The sequence below is a fragment of the Gorilla gorilla genome, chromosome 8 (genome assembly GCF_029281585.2).
Source record: "Gorilla gorilla gorilla isolate KB3781 chromosome 8, NHGRI_mGorGor1-v2.1_pri, whole genome shotgun sequence".
Classification (NCBI taxonomy): domain Eukaryota; kingdom Metazoa; phylum Chordata; class Mammalia; order Primates; family Hominidae; genus Gorilla; species Gorilla gorilla.
The window spans coordinates 105249821-105271971 of record NC_073232.2 but is presented as its reverse complement, the minus strand read 5'-3'; the positions used below and the strand labels follow the sequence as shown (position 1 = coordinate 105271971).

Sequence of the window (22151 nt, the reverse complement as noted above, 5' to 3'; positions counted from 1 at the left end):
AGGCTGTGCCAATCAAAGACAGCATGAGGCGACATTTGGTGAAATCAGTAAGAAAACTCATTCTCTAAGTAACCTATGTGAGACCTTGATTGACACTTTTTGAATTTAGTTTGTGGAACACAGCCACTCTTTACCCAATAGTCCCTCACTGCAAGCTGTGAAATAAGGCTTTTAATGCCAATCACAGGAACAATAAACCACAAACCACCAACCCTCAGTTTAAAAGGAATTAAGAAAACACATCTGCTTGTATGTCAAGACAAATTTCCAAAATAATTTACTATCATAGATTAGGCTAAAGACACTCCGTTTCCTGTGAAATATAAAATAACAAGGTAAAAACACAACATAGTTTATTAGATTATGGCTCAAAACTGGTTTGTTTTCAAAGTAATGTTTTCATGATCTACTCTAATATAATTGTAAGAGAAATGTAGAACACTTAAAAACTAATTTGGCCCATTTAAATTTTCATTTGAAGTTTTCATTTGTGTCTTACCATTTTCTTATTTCAAAGGTCTATTAAAAAAAGGTTTGATTTCAACAGTAATTATTTCAAAGCACTTTACAATGCTGCTTTCATTCTCTCAAGTACATTTAATGTTAAAATGTGCTCTTGAAATCACATTCTTTCCGTATTGGTCTACTCATCCTTAATGATTCCAGGAGAGTCCATTTTTCTTTATTTATATTCCCACAAAAGGTTAACTTTGTACAATAAACTACTTTTTTACTTAAGTAAAAAGAAATACACAGACTCAAATATATTGTACAACATATTATTCTTTACATTGATAAAAGGTTTTGTTTAAAAAGTCTAACTCTTGTCAAAGAAAAAAGGAAAACCGAAATAAAATCATGGTCAATTTGGATATTAAACCTAACACTGATAAGTGACTTCATTAATTCAGATTCTGTATGGCTTTTTAAAGTTACCTAAATTAACGCAGTAAAATATTATCATTTTATACAAACTCATTATCATCATTTGCTACATAAATTTCAGTTATGAGACTATGAAACAGTCTTTTTCAGAAGCAAAAGAAGGGAAGTATTTTAATGAATTAAATTTTTAATTCATTAATGAATGAATTAATGAATAAATTCATAAATTAATGAATTTAATTTCATTTCAGTATGTGTATTTTAAAAGGTTATAAATTGTAGCTCTCCTAAAGAGTATGTGTATTTTAAAATGTTATAAATTGTAGCTCTTTTAAATTTTAAATTTAAATTTTAAAATACACATACTGAAAGAATGAGGTATTTCATCAGATGGAAACACTAAAATTAAAAATTAAAAATAGTTAATTGAAATATTAAAAAAGAGGTATAGTTGAAAAACAGGTATTTTAATTCAAGAAATCTGTCACTCCTCCATTTTATATAAGAACCACTAATCTAGAGTTTTACTATATGAAACATCTTGTTCAAATGTAAATACTGTTATGAAATCAGGAAAAAGATACCTAAAACATAGAATATGAAACTTTCCCCAAGATTATTTCACAAATGCACAAGAATTTCTGTACCTAGTAAGATCAGTTTTAATTCATTTTCTGGCTGAACACTGTACATAACACTGAAATGTCTGATTCTCAATAATATAGAATAGATATGTTATAAAGGTTTAAATATCAAGATGAATTCCCTTAGTGAGTTCAAATAACATTAATACTACCTTGAAGACAAATTTTTTTTTTTTTTTTTTTTTTTTTTGAGACAGAGTCTTGATCTTTCACCCAGGCTGGAGAGCAATGGAAGGATCTCGGCTCACGCAACCTCCACCTCCCAGGTTGAAGCAATTCTCATGCCTCAGCCTCCCAAGTAGCTGGGATTACAGGCATCTGCCATCATGCCCGGCTAATTTTTGTATTTTTGTAGAGACAGGATTTCACCATGTTGGCCAGGCTGGTCTTGAACTCCTGACCCCAGGGGATCGGCCCACCTGAAGACAAATTTTTGAAATTATGCTCTAAAATTCATAGATCAAAATATACTCATTTTAACACCCACAACATTCCCCCAAATACCTCTTTACACTCTATATTCCTCTTATACTCTATTTCTGTCCATCTCTAACTACTTCCAGCCCTGAAAGAATGAATTGGGACACATCAGTTAACCACAATCCCACAGTCAATTATAAATTCCCATTCTCCCCTCTCAGGTTGTTCTCCTTCCAACAATTACCAATCATAAGGGTATGAGACAGTAACAGAAATGTCTACTCTTAAGACACACACACATACAGAGAGAGAGAGAAATAGAACGTGATCATCTTAAAGTTGAAAAATTTTTTCCTGAACTGGGAAAACCACAGGACTGCATAATACATGGCGTATTTTTACTTCCCTCAAAACTTCCCCTATCCCAATCATAGGGCTTATCAAACTTTGGCAGTCTTTTTGTTTGTTAAACAATCTTTTGAGTATGGCCTTAGAAGGCATGCAGTATCCAAATTTTTAGCTTTCTACAAGTATCACTGCTTCTGCCATGGCAGTCCCATGATATTGCCAAACTCACCCTAACTTTTGTTTTTTTTTTTTTTTTGAGATGGAGTCTCACTCTGTCACCCAGGCTGGAGTGCAGTGGCACCATTTCAGCTCACTGCAACCTCCGCCTCCCAGGTTCAAGCGATTCTTATGCCTCAGCCTCCCGAGTAGCTGTGACTACAGGCGCGAGGGAACATGCCCGGCTAATATTTGTATTTTTGGTAGAGACGGGGTGTCACCATATTGGCCAGGCTGGTCTCAAACTCCTGACCTCATAATCTGCCCACCTCGGCCTCCCAAAGTGCTGGGATTACAGGTGTGAGGCACCACACCCGGCCAGACTCTGTCTTGGGAAAAAAAAAAAAAATTGCCAGAATCACTAACGAGTTAGACAACAGAAGTGGTTTACATATAATCATTAATTAGTAAAGTGGACAAATGTCACTCAAGCAAACTGGCTTCCCTTTCATACATGTAGGTGGCAGACTATTATAAACAGCCATATACAAAAAGATAGCACAAAGTAGGTCTTTGTCACTCACGAATTTGTATTTAGGTTTCAATTCTTGATATTGACTCTCAGAGTCTAGTACAAGCAGAACTTCATTTGCTGAGGCACACATTTGAATAACATGTTCTGTGAAACGGGTTATGATGGGGGAAAAAATGACTCAGAGACTGAGTGCAGTCAAAGTCTCAACCTCCCTGGGGTTGGGGGAGGGAGAGCATTGGGATAAACAGATAATGCATGCTGGGCTTAATACCTAGGTGATGGGTTGACAGGGGCAATAAACCACCATGGCACATGTTTACTTATATAACAAACCTGCACATCCTGCACATGTACCCTGGAACTTAAAATAGAAAAAAAACACAGAAAAACAGTCTCAACCTTCCTAACACAACGTGGCTTTGCTTTCTTCTGTTAGTTAACATGAATGAAGTAACTCTCATTAAGGTCTACAGCTTCAATTGCATTTTATATAGTTCTTTCCTAATCCACTGGCTTCCTACTAAAACTCTCGTGTTGTTTCCTTTTAAAAGCCCTTTCATTACTACTACTTCCAACTAAGCCCTGACCGAGGGCAATTCAAAATATTGTTTTCTGCAATGTTTGACATCAGGAAAATATTTAAGTATGCTATGCTATATACAAACTTAAGACTTATAATTTATGAAATTAAATTTCTCACCAAGATTAGCCAGCACTTGGCTAACTTAGACAACTTAGTAAATGTCTAAAAGGATTAAAGTTACGAAATACAAATATGTTCATTTTCAACTAAGAAGCAAGATTTTAAAAAATTAACATCTAGTAGTGAAAATCAACTGTTTTATAACATTAAGAAAAAGCTTAATAAGAATAAAAATTCTATTTCAAAGAGTGGACCTTGACCATTTCCAAATTTTTCAAATATTTTGTCTCAAAGTTTTTTTAACTCTTTCCAATACAGGGATATATTATATTGTCAATGGTTTGTTCATGTTGATTTTTGTATACCTGGAATTAACTCATAACAATGGATATAATATAAAAATGGATATCAAAATATGTCATAGAAATACCACTTTGATTCCCACAGAAATAACTACAACATAAAGAACTTTTTGAAAATACTTGATATTCAAGTGCCAAACTTTCAAAATCTCTAATGCAAATTTATCTAAAACTGATCCCAATATCTGCCCCTGCCTCCTTAAACTGACAATAACAATTTGAGTTTTTGGATGGCCGGTCAGTTTTACTTCTGAATATCACTTCTGTATGTTGAATTATATGGTTCATCAGCAGGAAGTCTGTTAGCAAGCTTAATAAGCACTCAATGATTATTATATTGAGTGAGTAAAAAGGGCAAATGAAAGCCTAAGGGTCTGTGTCTTCAACAGGACAAAGTATTTCTCCTTAATGTTGGGAATTTGCAACAGTTATTCTGGTGCTAAAGGGTCTTTTGTTTTGATCACTACTAAATTTACAGTTGAGTCTAGAGAGCTGTGGTTTTAGGTACTGTATTTTTCCTTCACTGAGGTGTGCAAGAAATGAGTAAAGTATAAATACAAATATTTCTAATCAGTACTGGTATCATCTTTACTAAATAACTCTCATACAGATATTCTCCAAGTTTCTGCCTGAGAATAATAGATTGCACCTTCACTTCAAAACCAGAAAGTATTCTCTATTTGACAAATTTCAATTTGGAAATTGATTTTTTAGGCAGTATACTTTTATACACTTTATACAAACAAGAAAATGACCTTCATGTTGTCCATTTCTTCACTCTTTCATATTTACTTAAAAAAACGCTTATCAAGCAACTACTTTGTGTAAGACACTGTGTTAAGTGTTACCGAATATACAAAGATGAATAGATGTAGTTCCTGACATAAGAGGTGTAAGTTCTACAATAAGGAAAAGAAGGCAAGTCTACAAACAGCAGTAGTATAAAATAAAAACAGGACCATAAAAGCAAGACAAAGTATCCACATGCAGTTAAGTGGAATCAGCAAAGGCTTTGTGAAAGAGGTTGCATTAGAATGTCTTTGGGAAGAGATCCAGGATTTTTACAGTTATAAATAAAGCTAAGGCAGAAAATCCAAGATAGATCCAAGACACAATGAATATGCCAGTTTGGATGCACATGTTTAGTAATGGTCAGAAATGCGTGTGTGTGTGTGTGTGTGTGTGTGTGTGTGTGTGTGTGTGTGTGTGTGTGTGTATTTTTTGTAGAGATGGGGTTTTGTCATGTCAGCAGTGATCTTGAACTCCTGGCCTCAAGTGATCCACCTGCCTCAGCCTTCCAATATGTTGGGATTACAGGCATGAGCCACCATGTCCGGCCTCAGAAATATATGTGGAAAGAGGCTGAGATAATTTTCTTTTTGCTAGCCTGTGGAATTTCTACTTAATTCAATAGATAATCAAGAACCCCTGATGTTTCTGAATAGGGAAATAAAATTAGACTGTGCTTCAGAAAGAATAATCTAGCACTGGTATATAGGATGGACTGAAGTAAGGAGACACTGTTGGTAGAGACCAATTAGAAGACAATTACACTAATCAAAACTTGAACTTCAGTAACAGGAATAAGAACAGAAAGAAGAGGATATAGGTTAGGAACACTTGCATTTCAAATGCTAGATAAGATTTTGTTTTTCCCTAAGAAGAATTTTCAATATTTATACATTCAAAGAATACTTGTTAGTTCTTATTCTGTCAAGAGCTCTCAAGTAAAGGTGAAAAAGACAAATATGGAAAAAAAGCAAAATACGATAAAGCCATAAAAAAGGTAAGAGCTAAGGCAATTCAGAAGACCAATACTGGGCTGGGATGAGAAAGAAATACCTGCACTGGGTCATAAATCACACTGGGTCATGCACTGGGTTAGACTTCTACGAGTGCAGTTTGGGATCAGGGTGGTAGAGAAAAAGCATTCAGGAAAAGCATAAACCATCTTTGAAACAAGTAACAATAACAACTAATATTTTTTGAGTATTTATTATATGCCAAGCACTTTTCTAAACATTTTAGGTATACTATTTCATTTAAGCTCACAAAAATCTGTAGGGTATATGTTGCCACATACCTCATTTTACAGATGAGGAAAGACCACAGAGAAGTTTCCAAATGCACCTTAATATTAAGATGCATTTGAGGTGAGTGCAGTGCTTTTACAATCTAGTCTCAGAGAATCTTGACTGCTTCACAAACAACTAATATTACCTTCAAATTTAGGTTTCCACAAAACTAAAAATTTATCAAGGATGTTGCCAAAGTAATTAGCCTTTAATTTAAATACCTAAGCAGAGAAAAATAAGCCTGCAGGAAGTTCATTATTTTCTAATTTACATGCTAGCTTTAGTTTATATCTACTTACCGACATGGCTGCATGATCATTGTTGTTAGTCTGAGAAGGAAGACAGCAAGGCAATCAAATAAAAAAGGAAAATGTATTCTAATCACAGCTGAATCAGTGTTTAAAGTAGCAAAAGGGAATATACTCTAAAACAAGCAAGTTCTTTCTGTGTTTGTTGCTAATTTAGAGGCATTCATCTATCACATAAATGTGACCATAATCTTTTATTTTGAAGATTTAGGCATGAGTTTTTACATCCATACTAATCAGACAAATCCTCCTCCAAACTTTTGTCTCTCTCATCAAGTTGTCTAGTCAGAATTAAAAAACCAAGAGCTTTAGCACTTATGTCTACTGAATAAGCAAATTTAGAACACATCAGTTCTTTGACAAGGTTCTGTGCTACAGAGCAGTGATTCTCAAATATTAAGCAACAAATGCAGCTTGTTAAGCTTCAAAAATTTTAGTTCAGTTAGGTCTAGGGCCAAGCACTGGAATCTAAATATTTAACAAGAAGCTCTTCCCACAGATGATTTTAATACAGAAAGAAATGTCAATTTCTTCAAAAATGACAAAATTATAGAGAATATATTATTCTGAAGATGCTTAGGATAAGTCTACTTCTTCACATAATCTGCTAACACAGCTTAAATAAATTACTCGAGGAAAGATGGCACACTAAATTATTTTACAGCTAATTATTTAAATGTTTTATCTCCCCTAAGGAGTGAATAGCAAGTCAAAGTAAAAACTAAATCACTGGTCTCAATTTAAATACATATATGCCCCTGCCGTAGTTCTGTACTAATTATAAGGTACTGGCTTATTCCTTAAAAACATTAAGGATTAATTAAACATTAATTCCATAAATAATAAGAATTAATTAAAATATCCTTAAAGTACTATTTAATTTTTTAAATTACCTAATTTACTTTTCAAATTTTAATAATAAAATATATGGTATTCAAGTACTTTTTTTTTTTTAGAAAAAGATATTTACCCAGATATGTGGATTTAACTTTATTAGATTAAGTCAATGAAACCAGAATTTATGTATTAGTGGAAGCTGAACTTCCAGTATCACCTAGACTGAAGGTCCCCCTCCATATGGGAAGCTGCCCTCTTCACCAAATACACAATGAGTAAAGGAGAAACCACAAGCAGAAATGGAAGAAGCAGATACTCACTAGCCAGGCTGGTCAACCTAATTAACCCTAGTAGGCAGTGGGACAGCAGTTGTGTTAACCAGACAAAGAACTCTTCTGGAAGACTGGAATAGACCCTAGATAAACACTAACTTTTTTCTAGATTAACTTCGAATAAATTTTATTTGCGTTAGTAAAATTATCCCACCATCTTAGTTATTTTATTCAACTATATTTTCCATAATCTTTAATCTTTCAAAGTGTATATAAAGATGTCTTAGGAGATATAAAGGCCACAAAGTTAAGATGAAATTCAGACAAAATTTAGTAACCTAGTCAATAAAAGTCAGTCAACAACATTCAACATATAACTACCATGTATGTCACAGGATGTGATAATGAAAGTATCACAGTTCACAATATATCATTTTTACATGAATTAGATTCAATAAATCACATCAACATTATTCAACGCCGTAAGTTTTTAAAAATTAACATTCAAGTAAGAAAAACCAATTTTTAAGGATATATATATATATATACAATATATGGTTATATTTTCATTTGATAGGGAAAACACATAAATGTATTCAAAGCTGCCTACGCCATAATTTAAAAATTGCGATCCTTGTATTTTTCAATTCTTTTTGGTGTCACATAAAATAAAGGGTTATTAAAGCCATGATTGTACTGTTGACTACTATTTTCCTTCATAGTTTTCAATCATGTAAAAGGCCATCTGAACCCATATACTTAGAAAAAAGTGTGAACCAAAAAATAAAGGGCAAAAAAGTGCAGAGCTAAAAGAGGACATGAGGTGTTAGAATAAATAAATCAACATTTGGATTGAAACGTTACATTTGTCTGAAAGAATGATGCTTACAAACATACAATATTATATACAGGGACTTTAGAGATGATCTAATCTTCTAGGAGAAGGAAGCAAGTTGTTCAGAATCAAGATGGCAGACTAAGTTAATGTTTACTCGTATCCTGAGATACCAGTAAAATAAAAAGTATAGAACTTCAAAAAAGAATAAAATGTTTTCAACAGCAGAAAAAAATGAAGGTGTATGTGGGAATTCATGAACGGGTGCTTTCTGCAAGACAGAAAGCAGATGAAACAGAGAAAAGAAAGCCACTGCCTGTTATATGCTAACAGAGAAGTAGTACAGTAGAGCTTGGAGCCAGCTGTGCATTAGAAGTCCAGAGTTGCAGGTATGAATGAGGATAAAAATGAGAAACGGGATGGAAAACAGGGAAAATAACTGAAGATTTCCGAAACAATTGTACCAATGATCCCCCACCCAGAGGGCCAGAGAGCACAGGCAATTACCCTAATGAAAGAATATTTTGGGGAGAGCTGAGGCTCCTGATGCAGGGAGAAGTAAAGGGGAGCACAGGAGAGCAGAGGGGGATGGGGCAAAAGGAGGAAGAGGGAGAGGAAGGAAAGGGAATACAGTCTCTTGATGTTTCTTAGAATTCAGGTTTTGTTTTGTTTTGTTTTGTTTTGTTTTGAGACAAGGTCTTTCTCTGTTGCTCAGGCTGGAGTGCAGTGATGCAATCATGGCTCACTGCAGCCTAGACTTCCTGGGCTCAAGCGATCCTCCCACCTTAGCCTCCCAAGTAGCTGGGACTACAGGTGTGTGCCACCACACCCGGCTGATTTTTTGTATTTTTTGTAGAGACAGGGTTTCGCCACGTTGCCCAGGCTGACGAATTCAAATTTTAAAACAGATACTAAAACCTGGATGCCAGAAGACAATGAAGAAATGCAATGAAAGTACACAGAAAAAGCTAATCAACCTATAATTATATAACCAGCCAAACTATCAATCAAGCATGAAGACAGAAGACATTTTCTAATATGCAAGGACTTAAATAGTATACTTCCCTTTTGTGGGAAAGTTATTAAAGTTACTGAAGTTTTACGGGAATTCAGCAAAACCGACTGGTAAAGTAATTTTAAAACAACAACAAAACAAAACAAAACAAAAAAACAAGAAGCCTGGGATCCAAGAAACAGTTCCTACCACAGGAGAGCAAGGAACGAAAGTCCCAGGGTAACAGCTATGCCCCAATTCTAGAGAGCAACCGCTACTGGTTAGGGACAAAGCCCTCTTAAAAGAGGCCTCTTGGAAAGAAGACATTTTCACACAACTGAAGGAAAGGAAATTAGAACACTCAATATGATGAAGGTACAATATTCACTCATCAAAAAGGAAAAAATTATGTTTTAAATATTAAGTCAACTAAAATGTGTATAATTTCATTAAATAATGGAGTATAATTTTAAAAAATCTATTTGGCCATGATGCTAGAATTATTCTCCTTCAAGTACCCAGAACTTGGATACTGGATCCCAAAATGAAAGGAAAACAAAAAATGCAAGCATACTATGCTTTGTGTAAAGGGAACAATATGGGCATAATCATAACAAACACCAGTACTGTTTACTGGTGTTTAGCTTGGAAAGCCAGCCTACGAGAAAGGATAGATTTGATTGTGGTTGTCAGAATGTAAACACTAATAACCTGAATAAAGATAAAAATAATAGTATAGCTATCAGAAGAGAACAGATGGAAGAACTGATGGAGCAAAGGAGAGGAAGGCTAACTCCTTTATTTCAAATAGAAGGGAATTAAGATACTGATTAAAGTAGAAAGAACCAGAAATAGAAGTACAGTATAATTATTTTATATAAAGAAATAGGCTTGGCGCAGTGGCTCGTGCCTGTAATCCTATCACTTTGGGAGGCCAGTGTGGGTGGATCACTTGAGGCCAGGAGTTCGAGACCAGCCTGGCCAAAACAGTGAAACCCCATCTCTACTAAAACTACAAAAATTAGTTGGGCGTGGTGGCGCACGCCTGTAATTCCAGCTACTCAGGAGGCTGGGGCACAAGAATAACTTGAACCCGGAAGGAGGAGGTTGCAGTGAGCCAAGATCCCTCATGCCAATGCACTACAGCCTGGGCAACACAGTGAGACTCTGTCTCAAAAAAGAAAAAAAAAGAAGAAGAAAGAAATAGAAGAGATTTTAAAATGTAACAATCAATACTTTAAAAAAGGGGAAGGGAAAGGTTGCTACTTGTACTTTTGTATTTCATAGGCTCACTAGATATTCTCTGTTTTTTAATAAGATAACCACCAGAAGAAATAAAACCAAATAGTGAAAAATAGCAGTCTGGAAGACTGGGAGTGGAAATAGGGAAAGGGAAAGGAGAGGGTCTATTTTCCATTCCAAACTCTTTTGGACTACTTATCACACCATTTATGTGTATTAACTGGAATGAAAGCAAAACAGAACAACCTTTATTTTTAGCTCTATGAAATAAAATAGACATTAGCAAATTAATCCAGAGGTTAAATAATTTGTCTGCTTTCACAATAGCGGTTAATTGGAAGAATCAAGCCTAAAACCCAAATCTCAAAAATTTCAAGATAGTGCTGAATTCTCAGAAAGAATTCTTAAGGAGAGAATGATTTTAAAAGTTAGATACTATCCATTTCTATCCAAATAATGTATCTTTATTTATTCTTGAGCATATATTTGTTTCTCAATTAAAGAAAGCATATTATGTTCTAAAATCATTAATGGAAACTAAAAATGCAAATTAAAAATTTAGTAACATCAGATACATTTAGTGGGAAAATAATTTACAAAGGATACGAAATTGGCACATCAGTAAAACACTACAGCCCAAAGCAAACAATTAAACCAAGGAAAAAAAACTCTTCAAAGGAAATACCTGAAAAGAGAAACACCTTAAAAGGGACAGATGGAGAAGAAGACGCTGTTTAAATCAAGTAACACTTGTACATTTCCCCATCTTGAAAGAAGTTTCTACTATAATATTTTTAATCTTATTATTGAGCATATACTGTGCTTGATTTCTTGAGTTAATAAAAACTAAACAATTTTTCTTTGACAGCATGATTTTAAAAGTTATGCTTTATTTAGTGGTGTGCTAGTAAATATGTAACAATGATTCTCTGGGGAAAAAGCCTTAATTTGTATCCTTTTTTTTAAAAAAATGGTCTAATCACTCCTACCATGGCTACCAATGTGAGGCCACTGTCAAGGCACAGTTGGAAAGAAGTGTGCACAATTGGATCTTGGTATATATATTTCCCAACATGATCTTGAGGCCATTTACTAATCTTAGAGTAAAAGATATTCAGAGGAATACTCCTGTTAATAGATTTTTTTTAGTGGACAGCTTTTTAGGCATCTAATCTCTGATGTGAGATTTTCTTGAAAAATACCCCAAATTACCACATAGAGAACCATATGCCAACAGTAAATTCATATTATTACTAAAGATCATGTCTGGTTTTTTTTGTTTGTTTTTTTTTTGAGACGGAGTCTTGCTCTGTCACCCAGGCTGGAGTGCAGTGGCGCAATCTTGGCTCACTGCAACCTCTGCCTCCCGGGTTCAAGTGATTCTCCTGCCTCAGCCTCCTGAGTAGCTGGGATTATAGGCATGTGCCACCCTGCCCGGCTAATGTTTGTATTATTAGTACAGACGGGGTTTCACCATGTTGGTCAGGCTGGTCTCGAACTCCTGACCTCATGATCTGCCCAACTCGGCCTCCCAAAGTGCTGGGATTACAGGCGTGAGCCACCGCGCCCAGCCAATCATGTCTTTTTTTTAAATTGTCCATCATACCACTTCCATTAATGCAGAAAATCAAAAGTTAAGCATATTTGAAAGCAAAGGAAAAGATATCTTTCTGGGAATAAATTTTTTGATATTTAAAATTCAAATTAGAACCAGATTTATCTACTAATTTAATATCCCTAGAGTAGTAGCAAAATTAAGCAAAGAATATTACATTATAGTTAAAGACAAAACAATGAAGAGTTTCTAGAAAGGAAGAAAAATGAACAAATTGATCATTCCATATCTTCTATTTACTTCTACCATAAAAGACAACTATTTGTTAGTATAAATATTTGCATAAATTGGGTACCTTTAGTGATAAACACATGTGAAGACATTTTTAAAACTCACTGTCATTTACATGTCTCCCCTATGGACGGTAAATCAATAAACTATCTTCATTAAAATGAGTACACAATTAACATTTATAAAGGAAGAAAATGTTAGCTGTTATTTCCAGAAACAGACCAGTGCTGGGTGGTTAGGCAGTAAGTTCACAGTAAAACGTTACTGAGTTCCATTTGGCAGTCATGAAGAATAACAAGATATGTCCAAGCTGCTCAACAACTTATTCTACTTATATTCATGTCAGTGATGAATGAATGTTTAATGTTTTTAAAAATTCTTCTGGTTTAAATTTTCTGGCTAATATAAAATCTTGTTTAAAAAACAAAGCTTGCTTATACATTCACCTTAGAATAGTGTCATAAATGCATAGAAAAAGAGAACCTCAAGAATACTTGCCAAAATGTTAACAGTGATGATTTTTATTTTTATTTTGTAAGACAGAGTCGTGCTCTGTCGCCCAGGCTGGAGTGCAATGGCACGATCTAGGCTCACTGCAACCTCCGCCTCCCAGCTTCAAGCAATTCTCCTGCCTCAGCCTCCCGAGTAGCTGGAATTACAGGTGCCCGCCACCATGCCCAGCTAAAACAATGATGATCTTTTAACAAGATAAAGGTGATTTTTGTCTCCTTCTCTATACTTGGCTATATTTTCTAATTGTCAGAAAAAAATTATTAAAAGAAGGGAAACTTACACATTTAAAATATTGAAAATTGGCATGATATCCAAGGGTACTAATTTAGAGATAAAATTACATATTAATCAGACCTCATTGGCATTAGCTAGCATCTGACTGTTAGCAATTGTAAGCACTGCAACTCAAGCTATAATAATGATTCAAATATGCCTTACAATGAATGCCTTTCATAATAAGGAACATTTTCAAGTGGCTGTATAATACAAAGTCATAAGAATGAAAACTAATATCAAGTTTAAAACACAGGCATAAATATAACAAGAAAAAAGTGAAAAAAGTTTCATTACACAATGAAACTATTACTATAAAGGGTTTTAAAACTGTAACAAGGGAAGAAAGGAGAATAAAAGACCAAACTAACATTTATTAACAGTACCCACTTTTTGCCAAGTACCCTGCCAGACAACTTCTCTACATACTATTTTCATTCATTTTGTGACAGTCCTATGGGAAAAATGGATTATGCTCATTTTTCAGAAGGGAAGAGGCTCAGAGTGATTAAGCAACTTGCCAGGATCCCACAGCTAGTAAATTACAAATCTAAAGTTCAAATATAAGTATTTCTAACTCTACAGCCCATCTATGCACATCCTCAAGCACTCAGACCTCTAGAAACAATAAAAGATAAACATTCCTCATGTGAATTTGCCTTTTTATTATTCTAATTGAAGATACTATATTTAGCAGGGAAGCTTAACATTTTGGGTAATGGGAAAATATTAGTTATTTCTATCAATACTATTTAGCTTGCTGTTAATTCCTGTAGCCAGAAGAGAGGCTGCCTTCTCAGCTAGAGCACAGAAAAATGCAGATGAATAGGTATTTTAATCTGGAGGCAAGGTGAGGGGATTTTTTTTTTTTTTTTTTGAGACAGGGTCTCCCTCTGCTGCCCAGGCTGGAGAGCTGTGGCATGATCTCAGCTCACTAAAGCCTCCGCCTCCTGGGCTCAAGCAATCCTCCTGCCTTAGCCTCCCAATAGGCTAATCTTTTAATTTTTTGTGGAGATGAGGTTCACTATATGGCCCAGGCTGTTCTCCAACTCCTGGGCTCAAGTGACCTTCCTGCCTCAGCCTCCCAAAGTGTTGGGATTACCAGTGTGAGCCACCACAGCCAGCAAGGGAAGTAATCAATTCTCTCACTCATCTAACCTTGGATATAAGAGGTATTTAAAGAGAACATTATTCGGGTTATTGTGGTTTTCCAAATCCTACAGGTTTCCACTGCTACCACAATATGTGAAAATGACAGAGTTCTTTCCCTGGACTCCATCAAAACCATCATTATCTATTAATCTGTTCTGTTCTCATGTCCTGTGAGCAGAGAACAAAATTTCACTGGATAGATCATAACTTTTCTGGAACAAATGGAACTTTTCACTAGGCAATGGTCATCAGCGATTGCACATTATGACAATCTTTGACTAAGAAAATATTCTGATTAGACAGGCATGGTGGCCTGCACCTGTAGTCCCAGCTACTCGGGAGGCTGAGGGAGGAGAATCGCTTGAACCTCGAGGCGGAGGCTGCAGTGAGCCAAGATTGCACCACTGCACTCCAGCCTGGGTAACAGAGCAAGACTTCACCGGAGGGGAAGGGAGGGCAAGGGATCCCTTTTGGCAGGGGACTGACAGAAACTAAATACTCAGTGAAACTAAGGGTGGAGCTTTTAAGCTAAAAGCTTAAAAGGTTCAATCAGGTAACTTTCAGGGTTAGGGAGTGACAGAGTCACCTCTATCCCAGAAAATCTCCAAATTTTTACACTATTGGACAATATTTGCACATTTGAAAGAGTGCCCCTTGGTTTCTCAGCTTCCATTGACTCTAACGTACTCCATTGTTCCTGAACACTACCAAAACCAAAGACAGGGCACGGGGCCCAACCAGAACCACCACTTAACTCATGTCTGTAAGTAGGATGGCTTGTTCTGCTTAAGAGGACTGATTTGCAGTTAAATGTGATAAGCTTCGTCTGAAGCTTCTTTGAGGGTTAAAGAAGGCCAGAATTGGCCCTTTACCCTATTTGGGTCCAAGAATAACCTTAAACCAAGAAATCATTTTCAACTTAAAACATTTAAATAAAAATGGTAGCTTAATGTAATGCCATACTTCATCTAGAAAAATAATAGATTTAATGCCTCTGCCTCTTCTCTTTGCTTAAAAGAAAACAATCTAGTTGAATATTTAATACAATTTCAGGATTTTAGAAAACTAATATACAAAGCAATAATATAATCACTCTATTGACTCTAAAATTTACCATAGTCAATAATTTATTATTTTTGCTTGAAAATCATGCTTTTAGTTCATTCTTGAATAACAATATATTGTTGTTAGGACCATTTTTCTCTTTTGTTTTTTTTTTGAGACAGGTCTCACTCTGTCACCCAAGCTGGAGCACAGTAGCATGATTACGGCTCACTGGAGCCTGCACCTCCCACGCTCAAGCCATCCTCCTACCTCAGCATCCTGAGTAGCCAAGACTAAAGGTACATGCCACCATGCCCAGTTAATTTTTGTATTTTTTGTAGAGACTGGGTTTCACCATGTTGCCCAGACTAGTCTCGAACTCCTAGGCTCAGGTGGTCCTCCCATCTTGGCCTCCCAAAGTGCTGGGATTATAGGTGTGAGCCAATGTACCCAGCCCACTTTTCTTTTTTTCTTAGGTGTAAACTATTATTTTCTTTTTATACCTTTGTACCTTGTATTTATTGTTGAATTTATTGGTCTACAAAAATTTATTTCCTTTATAGAAAAATCTATGTTAGATGACATAAAAATCCAAAATGGCATATGAAGACTCAGCTAAAGCCACACAAAATGTTGTAATAGATAGATGAGTGATCTAGTTAGACCAGGATTCTATTTCTCTCAATGCCACCAGAGTATGTCTTATGAAAAAGCAGGGTTTCCTCTAGGATGTCAGCCTAGAAGGTGACCTTGGAAGGTGAGACATTTACCCCAAACATTTCTAACACATAATCTCTCTTAATCCTATTCCATTTATGTACAAAATTCCTACCCATCACCTCAAAGCAATACATGACACAGATATTAAAACATAAAACGTGTGTGTGTGTGTGTGTGTGTGTATGTGTGTGTGTGTGTCTGCAAGCACGTGCATGTGTTTGTTCTTGAGGACTGGTTTTGGCTAGAAGCATGATTTATACTGACAAGGTGAATTCAAATTAATTTAACAACCATTTAGTATAAACTATATAAAAAGCACTTCTATAGAAATTCATTGATATAAAAATTAAATATATTTATAGATTTCCTTTTTCAGTTCAAAGACAGCAGTTGGGAATACAGTATCATCCCTGGGTAGGAATACAGTATCATCCCTGGGTAAGCTTCTAAAATTCTCTGGCCCAGATCCATGATGACAATCTCTTTAAAATAGTCTTCCATTAATTTTTTTTAGGAGCACCTTCCCTCAACTTTTCTAATTGGTTCTTTGAAGCAGTTTCTGATGGAGAAAGAGTAAAGGATGAGGAAAATTACCTTTTTTTTCCCCATTCCAGGCAGGGAGAGGATGGTTGGGCGCAGCTGTGTAGGTTCCAGATTAACCTATTTATGCCTAGCATTCCATTATTGGAACACTAAGCTTGTGGGAGTTATTTATATCACACTGCTCAAGGTCATCTCCAAGATCTGATTTTTCACACAGAATAATTTGCAACCTCCAGCATAAATGGGTTAAACACTTTATTCTTCTGTTCAGCTATATCGTATCATAAGATAAAGAGGTTGATAAAATTTCTTCCTATTTTTTTGTATAAAACTATTGCATTCATGTTTTAACAGTTTTATTATTTCTGGATATACCTAGTAAGAGTATGTTCATCCCACCATAATATCTCTAGTCTTTGCAGTCCTCATCTGAAGAATCTAACATTTCAGCTTCTTTATACCCAAATGTCCTTGCTGTATCTTTTTTTTTAATGTTTCATCAACCAACTGTCCAAAATGTAGATGTGTTATGACTACGTGCCAGGATAGAACAATGCTCCAGTTTTACTTTTACTCTCTTGGCTCAAAAATAGCCAGTAATTTCTTGGTCCTTTCTAACTGGAAAAGCCATTAATTACGTTAACTCTATGTAAATTATTTCTATTAGAGATTATTTCTATTTAAGTCTATATTGTCAGTTTCAGGGTTTTGCCTTGGCTTTGGTGGAAAGAGAGTTATAGTTATTTTGGTTAAAAATAAAATAAATTAAAATTTCAAACAATTTGGCTAAGTTATAATTCCTTACAAATGGATTTATAATAATGGAGAAAGAAACATGCACTCCAAGAAGTTGGTTTAAGCAAGGAAACCTCAAACTAAATTCTAAAATATACTTTAGTAAGCAAACATAAAACAATTTTTGAAAATTTTTATACTTACAGGCAAATGAGTAAACACTTGAAAGATGCTTCTCAAAAAATTTATAAGGTCCATTAAATAACCACTAGCTCTTCCATCTGGCTCAGACATTGTCCAGTCATAATCAGCAAGCTGAACAAATTCATCAATTTTTTGATTCAGTTTGGTATATATTTCTCCTTCTGCTGCATGTCGAGCATCCTGACATGGGACAAAATAACAACAAAAGACAAGAAACAGATAATAAAACAAGTGTTCTTACAATTCTAGATATTATTTTACATTTACCTTTGGTTTAATAGTTTAGTCATTTATTCAAAGTCCAGGAAAACTGTCGGGTTTTTTTTTTTTCTGGCAGTACTCTATTTATTTGACTGGATATCACATCTTTTCTTAGTTCCTTTCTAACCTATCACCTTTTTTTTGTCTTTATGTGATAGAATACTTTATGAGATATTAATTCCTGACTTGTTCTTACAACTCTAAGAGGACCCTTAGGAGAAACAGAAGTAGAAACAAAAGTTGCCAAGAACACAGAAGACCACCTCTATCTAACCCCTGATTCACTGAGAGCAATTAAGTTGGACTATCACAGAAGAAATGGAATATCTGCCAGTGCTTTGAGTTTAAGAAGGGGTGGAGGCAGAAGAGAAAGAGATTGAGATAGTTAATTTCTCTGAGAAGAAAGAAACAATAGGAGTGATGCCAGCAAAAATAACAGCGGGAGGATCTCCAAACATTTTCTCATCCATAAAAGTAACCAGAAAACTTATCAAAAATTGTCAAAATCAACCTTTTTAGAACTCTGAAAATTAGCTCAAAACTTGCAGAAATACAGGCATCATTTATTCAAGAAAAACAGCTAAATCTTGGTAGAAAAATGAGCTTTGTAGCATTTTAATGTGCCCTATTTCCATTATTCTTCCTCTGATCCAGCTCTACAGTACTCTCAAAAGACAACATTCTAAAACTCTGGTGGAAACCTATAGCTTGCCAGCTATCAAAGAAGACAGAACAGAGCTGCAGCTCCTTCAAAGCCACATTCTCAGAGAATTATCATTATTTGACCTATCTGGTGGTTCCCTGGAAGACTCCATGCCTATTTACAGGGATGTCTTTATTTGACCTGAATCAGGACTTGCCTAGTACAAAAAGCCTTTTCCCCAGGGGCAGCTGTCAAAAACAATTAGAGGCAATAAGTTTAACATGGAGGATGCCTGAGATGGTAGGTAACAACTGGGACAAACGATAGGTCAACCAAAGGGCTTAAAAGGAAAAATTAGGGAATAAAATGTCCACACATGACTTTGAAAAGCTCTAACAGATTCCTGGGCATCTAAAGGGCCACATACATACATAGGGCTGTGTACACACTTGGGAAAGACCTAAGAAGGCTCCAAGCTCTCATTTATGGCTGACCTTGAATTGAAGCTCTGTGCAAGACAGAAATAAAACAGGGTAGTGACAGGAGAAAAGGAAATTCTAGGCAGCAGTTTTATGTGACTAGCCAAAGGAAACTGTTGAAATAGCTGCAGAAGCTATGGGCTGATAAGACAAGACCCTGAAAAACAGGGCATAAACCATGCTGGCTAAGACTGACAGGACTCAACATGGTGATAGATTTGGCCTAAGTTTCACCCAGGGCTCAATGTACACTCATAACATACTATATCACATACCCACCAGTGCCATGACAATTTTAGGAACACTCATATTTGGTGTAAAAATGGGTGGCACCACAGTTCCAAAAAAAATTCCACCTTTTTCCAGGAATCATCATGAATATTTCATCCCTTGGTTAAAGAAACTCATAAAGATAGCAGCTCCACCCCACCTTGTGCATGACTCACTCACTCTCTCAAGTGTGCCTGCACTCCCCTTTCTTGAATGTGTACTTTTTTGTTTTGCAATTAAGTCTCCATACTTTCACTATTTTCTGACTCATCCTTGAATTCCTTCTCACGACAGTGTCAAGAGCCTGGACACTGGCTGGGATCGAGGTCCCAGCAGCATTTGGGGACATCCCCTAGCCCACTGGTATCATGTGCAAGCAGGAAGTAAAAGTCAAAAAAGAGTGATTAACTTCCTATCTCAGTGTTTAAGACACACCCCAACATGTGCACGGAGCCCTTTGGCAAAGACTAGGGGACTTACAGTTTCCAGGCTTTTAAGCAGATCTGTATCCAATCACTAGATGACCACTAAGCTAACCAAGTAAAGACTTCAGTGGCCACATATGACAAAGAACACAGACTTACAGATTTAGTTCAGGAAGGTCACAAAACAAACAACAGATGGGAGAAACAACAAACCCTTGGGAGAGGAGAGAACTTCCAAAGTTGTCATCTTATATTATTATAAATGTACAGTTATCAACAAAAAATGACAAGTTATGCAAAGAAACAAAGTATGACCAATACATGGAAAAAAAGCAACCAATAGAAACTGTGAGGCAGCTCAGATGTTGAACTTATAGGACAAAAACTTAAGAACAAAAGGAAACCATATCTAAAGAACTAAAAGAAAATTATGAGAATACATCAACAAATAGGGAATATAAATAGAAATTATTAAAAAGTACAATAAGTGACGCGTGTAATCCTAGCACTTTGGGAGGCCAAGGCAGGTGGATTACCTGAGGTCAAGAGTTCGAGATGAGCCTAGCCAACATGGTGAAACCCCATCTCTACTAAAAATATAAAAAATTAGCCACACGTGGTGGTGTGTGCCTGTAATCCCAGCTACTTGGGAGGCTGAGGCAGGAGAATCACTTAAACCTGGGAGGCTGAGGTTACAGTGAGCCAAGATGGTGCCACTGCACTCCAGCCTGGGTGACAGAGTGATACTCCATCTAAAAAAAGAAAAAAAAAAGTACGATAAGTGAAGTGAAAAAAAATCACTAGGCTGGGCGTGGTGCCTCACGCCTGTAATCCCAGCACTTTGGGAGGCCAAGGCGGGTGAATCACAGGGTCAGGAGATCAAGACCATCCTGGCTAACATGGTGAAACCCTGTCTCTACTAAAAATACAAAAAAATTAGCCAGGCCTGCGCCTGTAGTCCCAGCTACTCGGGAGGCTGAGGCAGGAGAATGGCATGAACCTAGGAGGTGTTCCCTGCAATGAGCCGAGATCGCGCCACTTCACTCCAGCCTGGGCAACAGAGCGAGACTCCGTCTCAAAAAAAAAAAGAGAAAAAAAATCACTAAAGAAGTTCAACAGCAGATTTGAGCAGGCAGAAAAACCAGAAGACTTGATCCACAATATAAATCAACTGGACCTACCAGACATCTATTGTACACTCCACTCAGCAAGAACAGACCACACATTATTCTCAGATGAATAATCAAAATGTACCATTCCCACATTTTAACACTTCTTTGGCTCCCTCTCCAATTTTCACACTAACCACTTACTACTCACTGCCATGGTAGGCTGGGGAAAACCAACTATTGATAGACATCTTTCTATTTGCATGCCTGGCTTCACAGTAGGATTAGAACAAGAATTCCAAGATATTTCTTCTCTCCCCATTCAGTGATCCAACACAAAGCTGACATTAAGGAGAGGCACTGCGTTCAACAGAGCTTCCCCTCAACTACAGAAGAAAGTAAAAATAAACATTACTTTAGATAAAACAGATATTTAAGTTAATGTTAATTATATGAATTGAAATTTTAATGAAGCACTATTAAATATGGTAGTAGCAAGATGAGCTCTGACTCAAAATAGTTAACTTATACAGTCATCCTCTGGTAAGAGATTGGTTCCGGGATCTCCCTCGGATACCAAAATCTGCAGATGCTGAAGTCCTTTATATAAAACGGTGTGGTATTTGCATATAATCTACACACATCCTCCTGTATATTTTAAACAATCTCTTGATTACTTATAACACCTACTACAATGTAAATGCTATGTAAATAGTTGTCACACTGTATTCTTTAGGGTATAATGACAAGAAAAAGAAGTCTGTACATGTTCAGTACAGATGCACCACGCATTTTTTCTTCCAAATATTTTTGATCTATGATAGGCTGAATCCAAGATGGGGAACCCAGAGATATGGAATGAAGGCAGGAAGTGTGTGTCTGTTTTCATTCACTGATATATCCCTAGCACCGAGAACAGTGCTTGGCACATAGTAAGCAGTAGATGAGCACTTGTTAAATGAAAAAAGGAAATCACCCCATCTTGAAAAAAGTTTATAATCTAGTTGATGACAGAAAATCTAGATAAGGATAGAAAATACAATAATCGACCAGGTGCGGTGGCTCACATCTGTAATCCCAGCTGTTTGGGAGGCCAAGGTGGATGGATCACCTGACGTCAGAAGTTCGAGACCAGCCTGGCCAACATGGTGAAACCCCGTCTCTACCAAAAATACAAAAATTAGCCGGGCGTGGTGGTGCACGCCTATAATCCCAGCTACTCAGGAGGCTGAGGCATGAGAATTGCTTGAACCCGGAAGGCAGAGGTTGCAGTGAGCTGAGATCGCGCCACTGCACTCCAGCCTGGGCAACAGAGACTCCATCTCAAAAAAATAAATAAATAAAAATAAAGAAAATACAATAATCCCAAAATGAATAA

The 22151-nt window shown here is 36.2% G+C and overlaps 1 protein-coding gene across 10 annotated transcripts in view; it reads right to left on the bottom strand.

The window, feature by feature from the left end:
* The window catches only part of EXOC6 (exocyst complex component 6), a 225331-nt gene that overhangs the window by 65374 nt on the left and 137806 nt on the right, over positions 1-22151 (bottom strand). For 5 of the 10 annotated variants that reach the window (XM_055352498.2, XM_055352495.2, XM_055352497.2 and 2 more), the window contains exons 18-19: positions 17587-17766; positions 6368-6397 (exon numbers count right to left, since the gene is read on the bottom strand). In XM_055352498.2, coding sequence (XP_055208473.1) covers positions 6368-6397; positions 17587-17766 — 210 coding nt within the window. The remainder of the gene's footprint in view (positions 1-6367; positions 6398-17586; positions 17767-22151) is intronic. The other 5 variants (XM_019035382.2, XM_055352500.2, XM_019035380.4 and 2 more) reach the window with 1 other exon arrangement.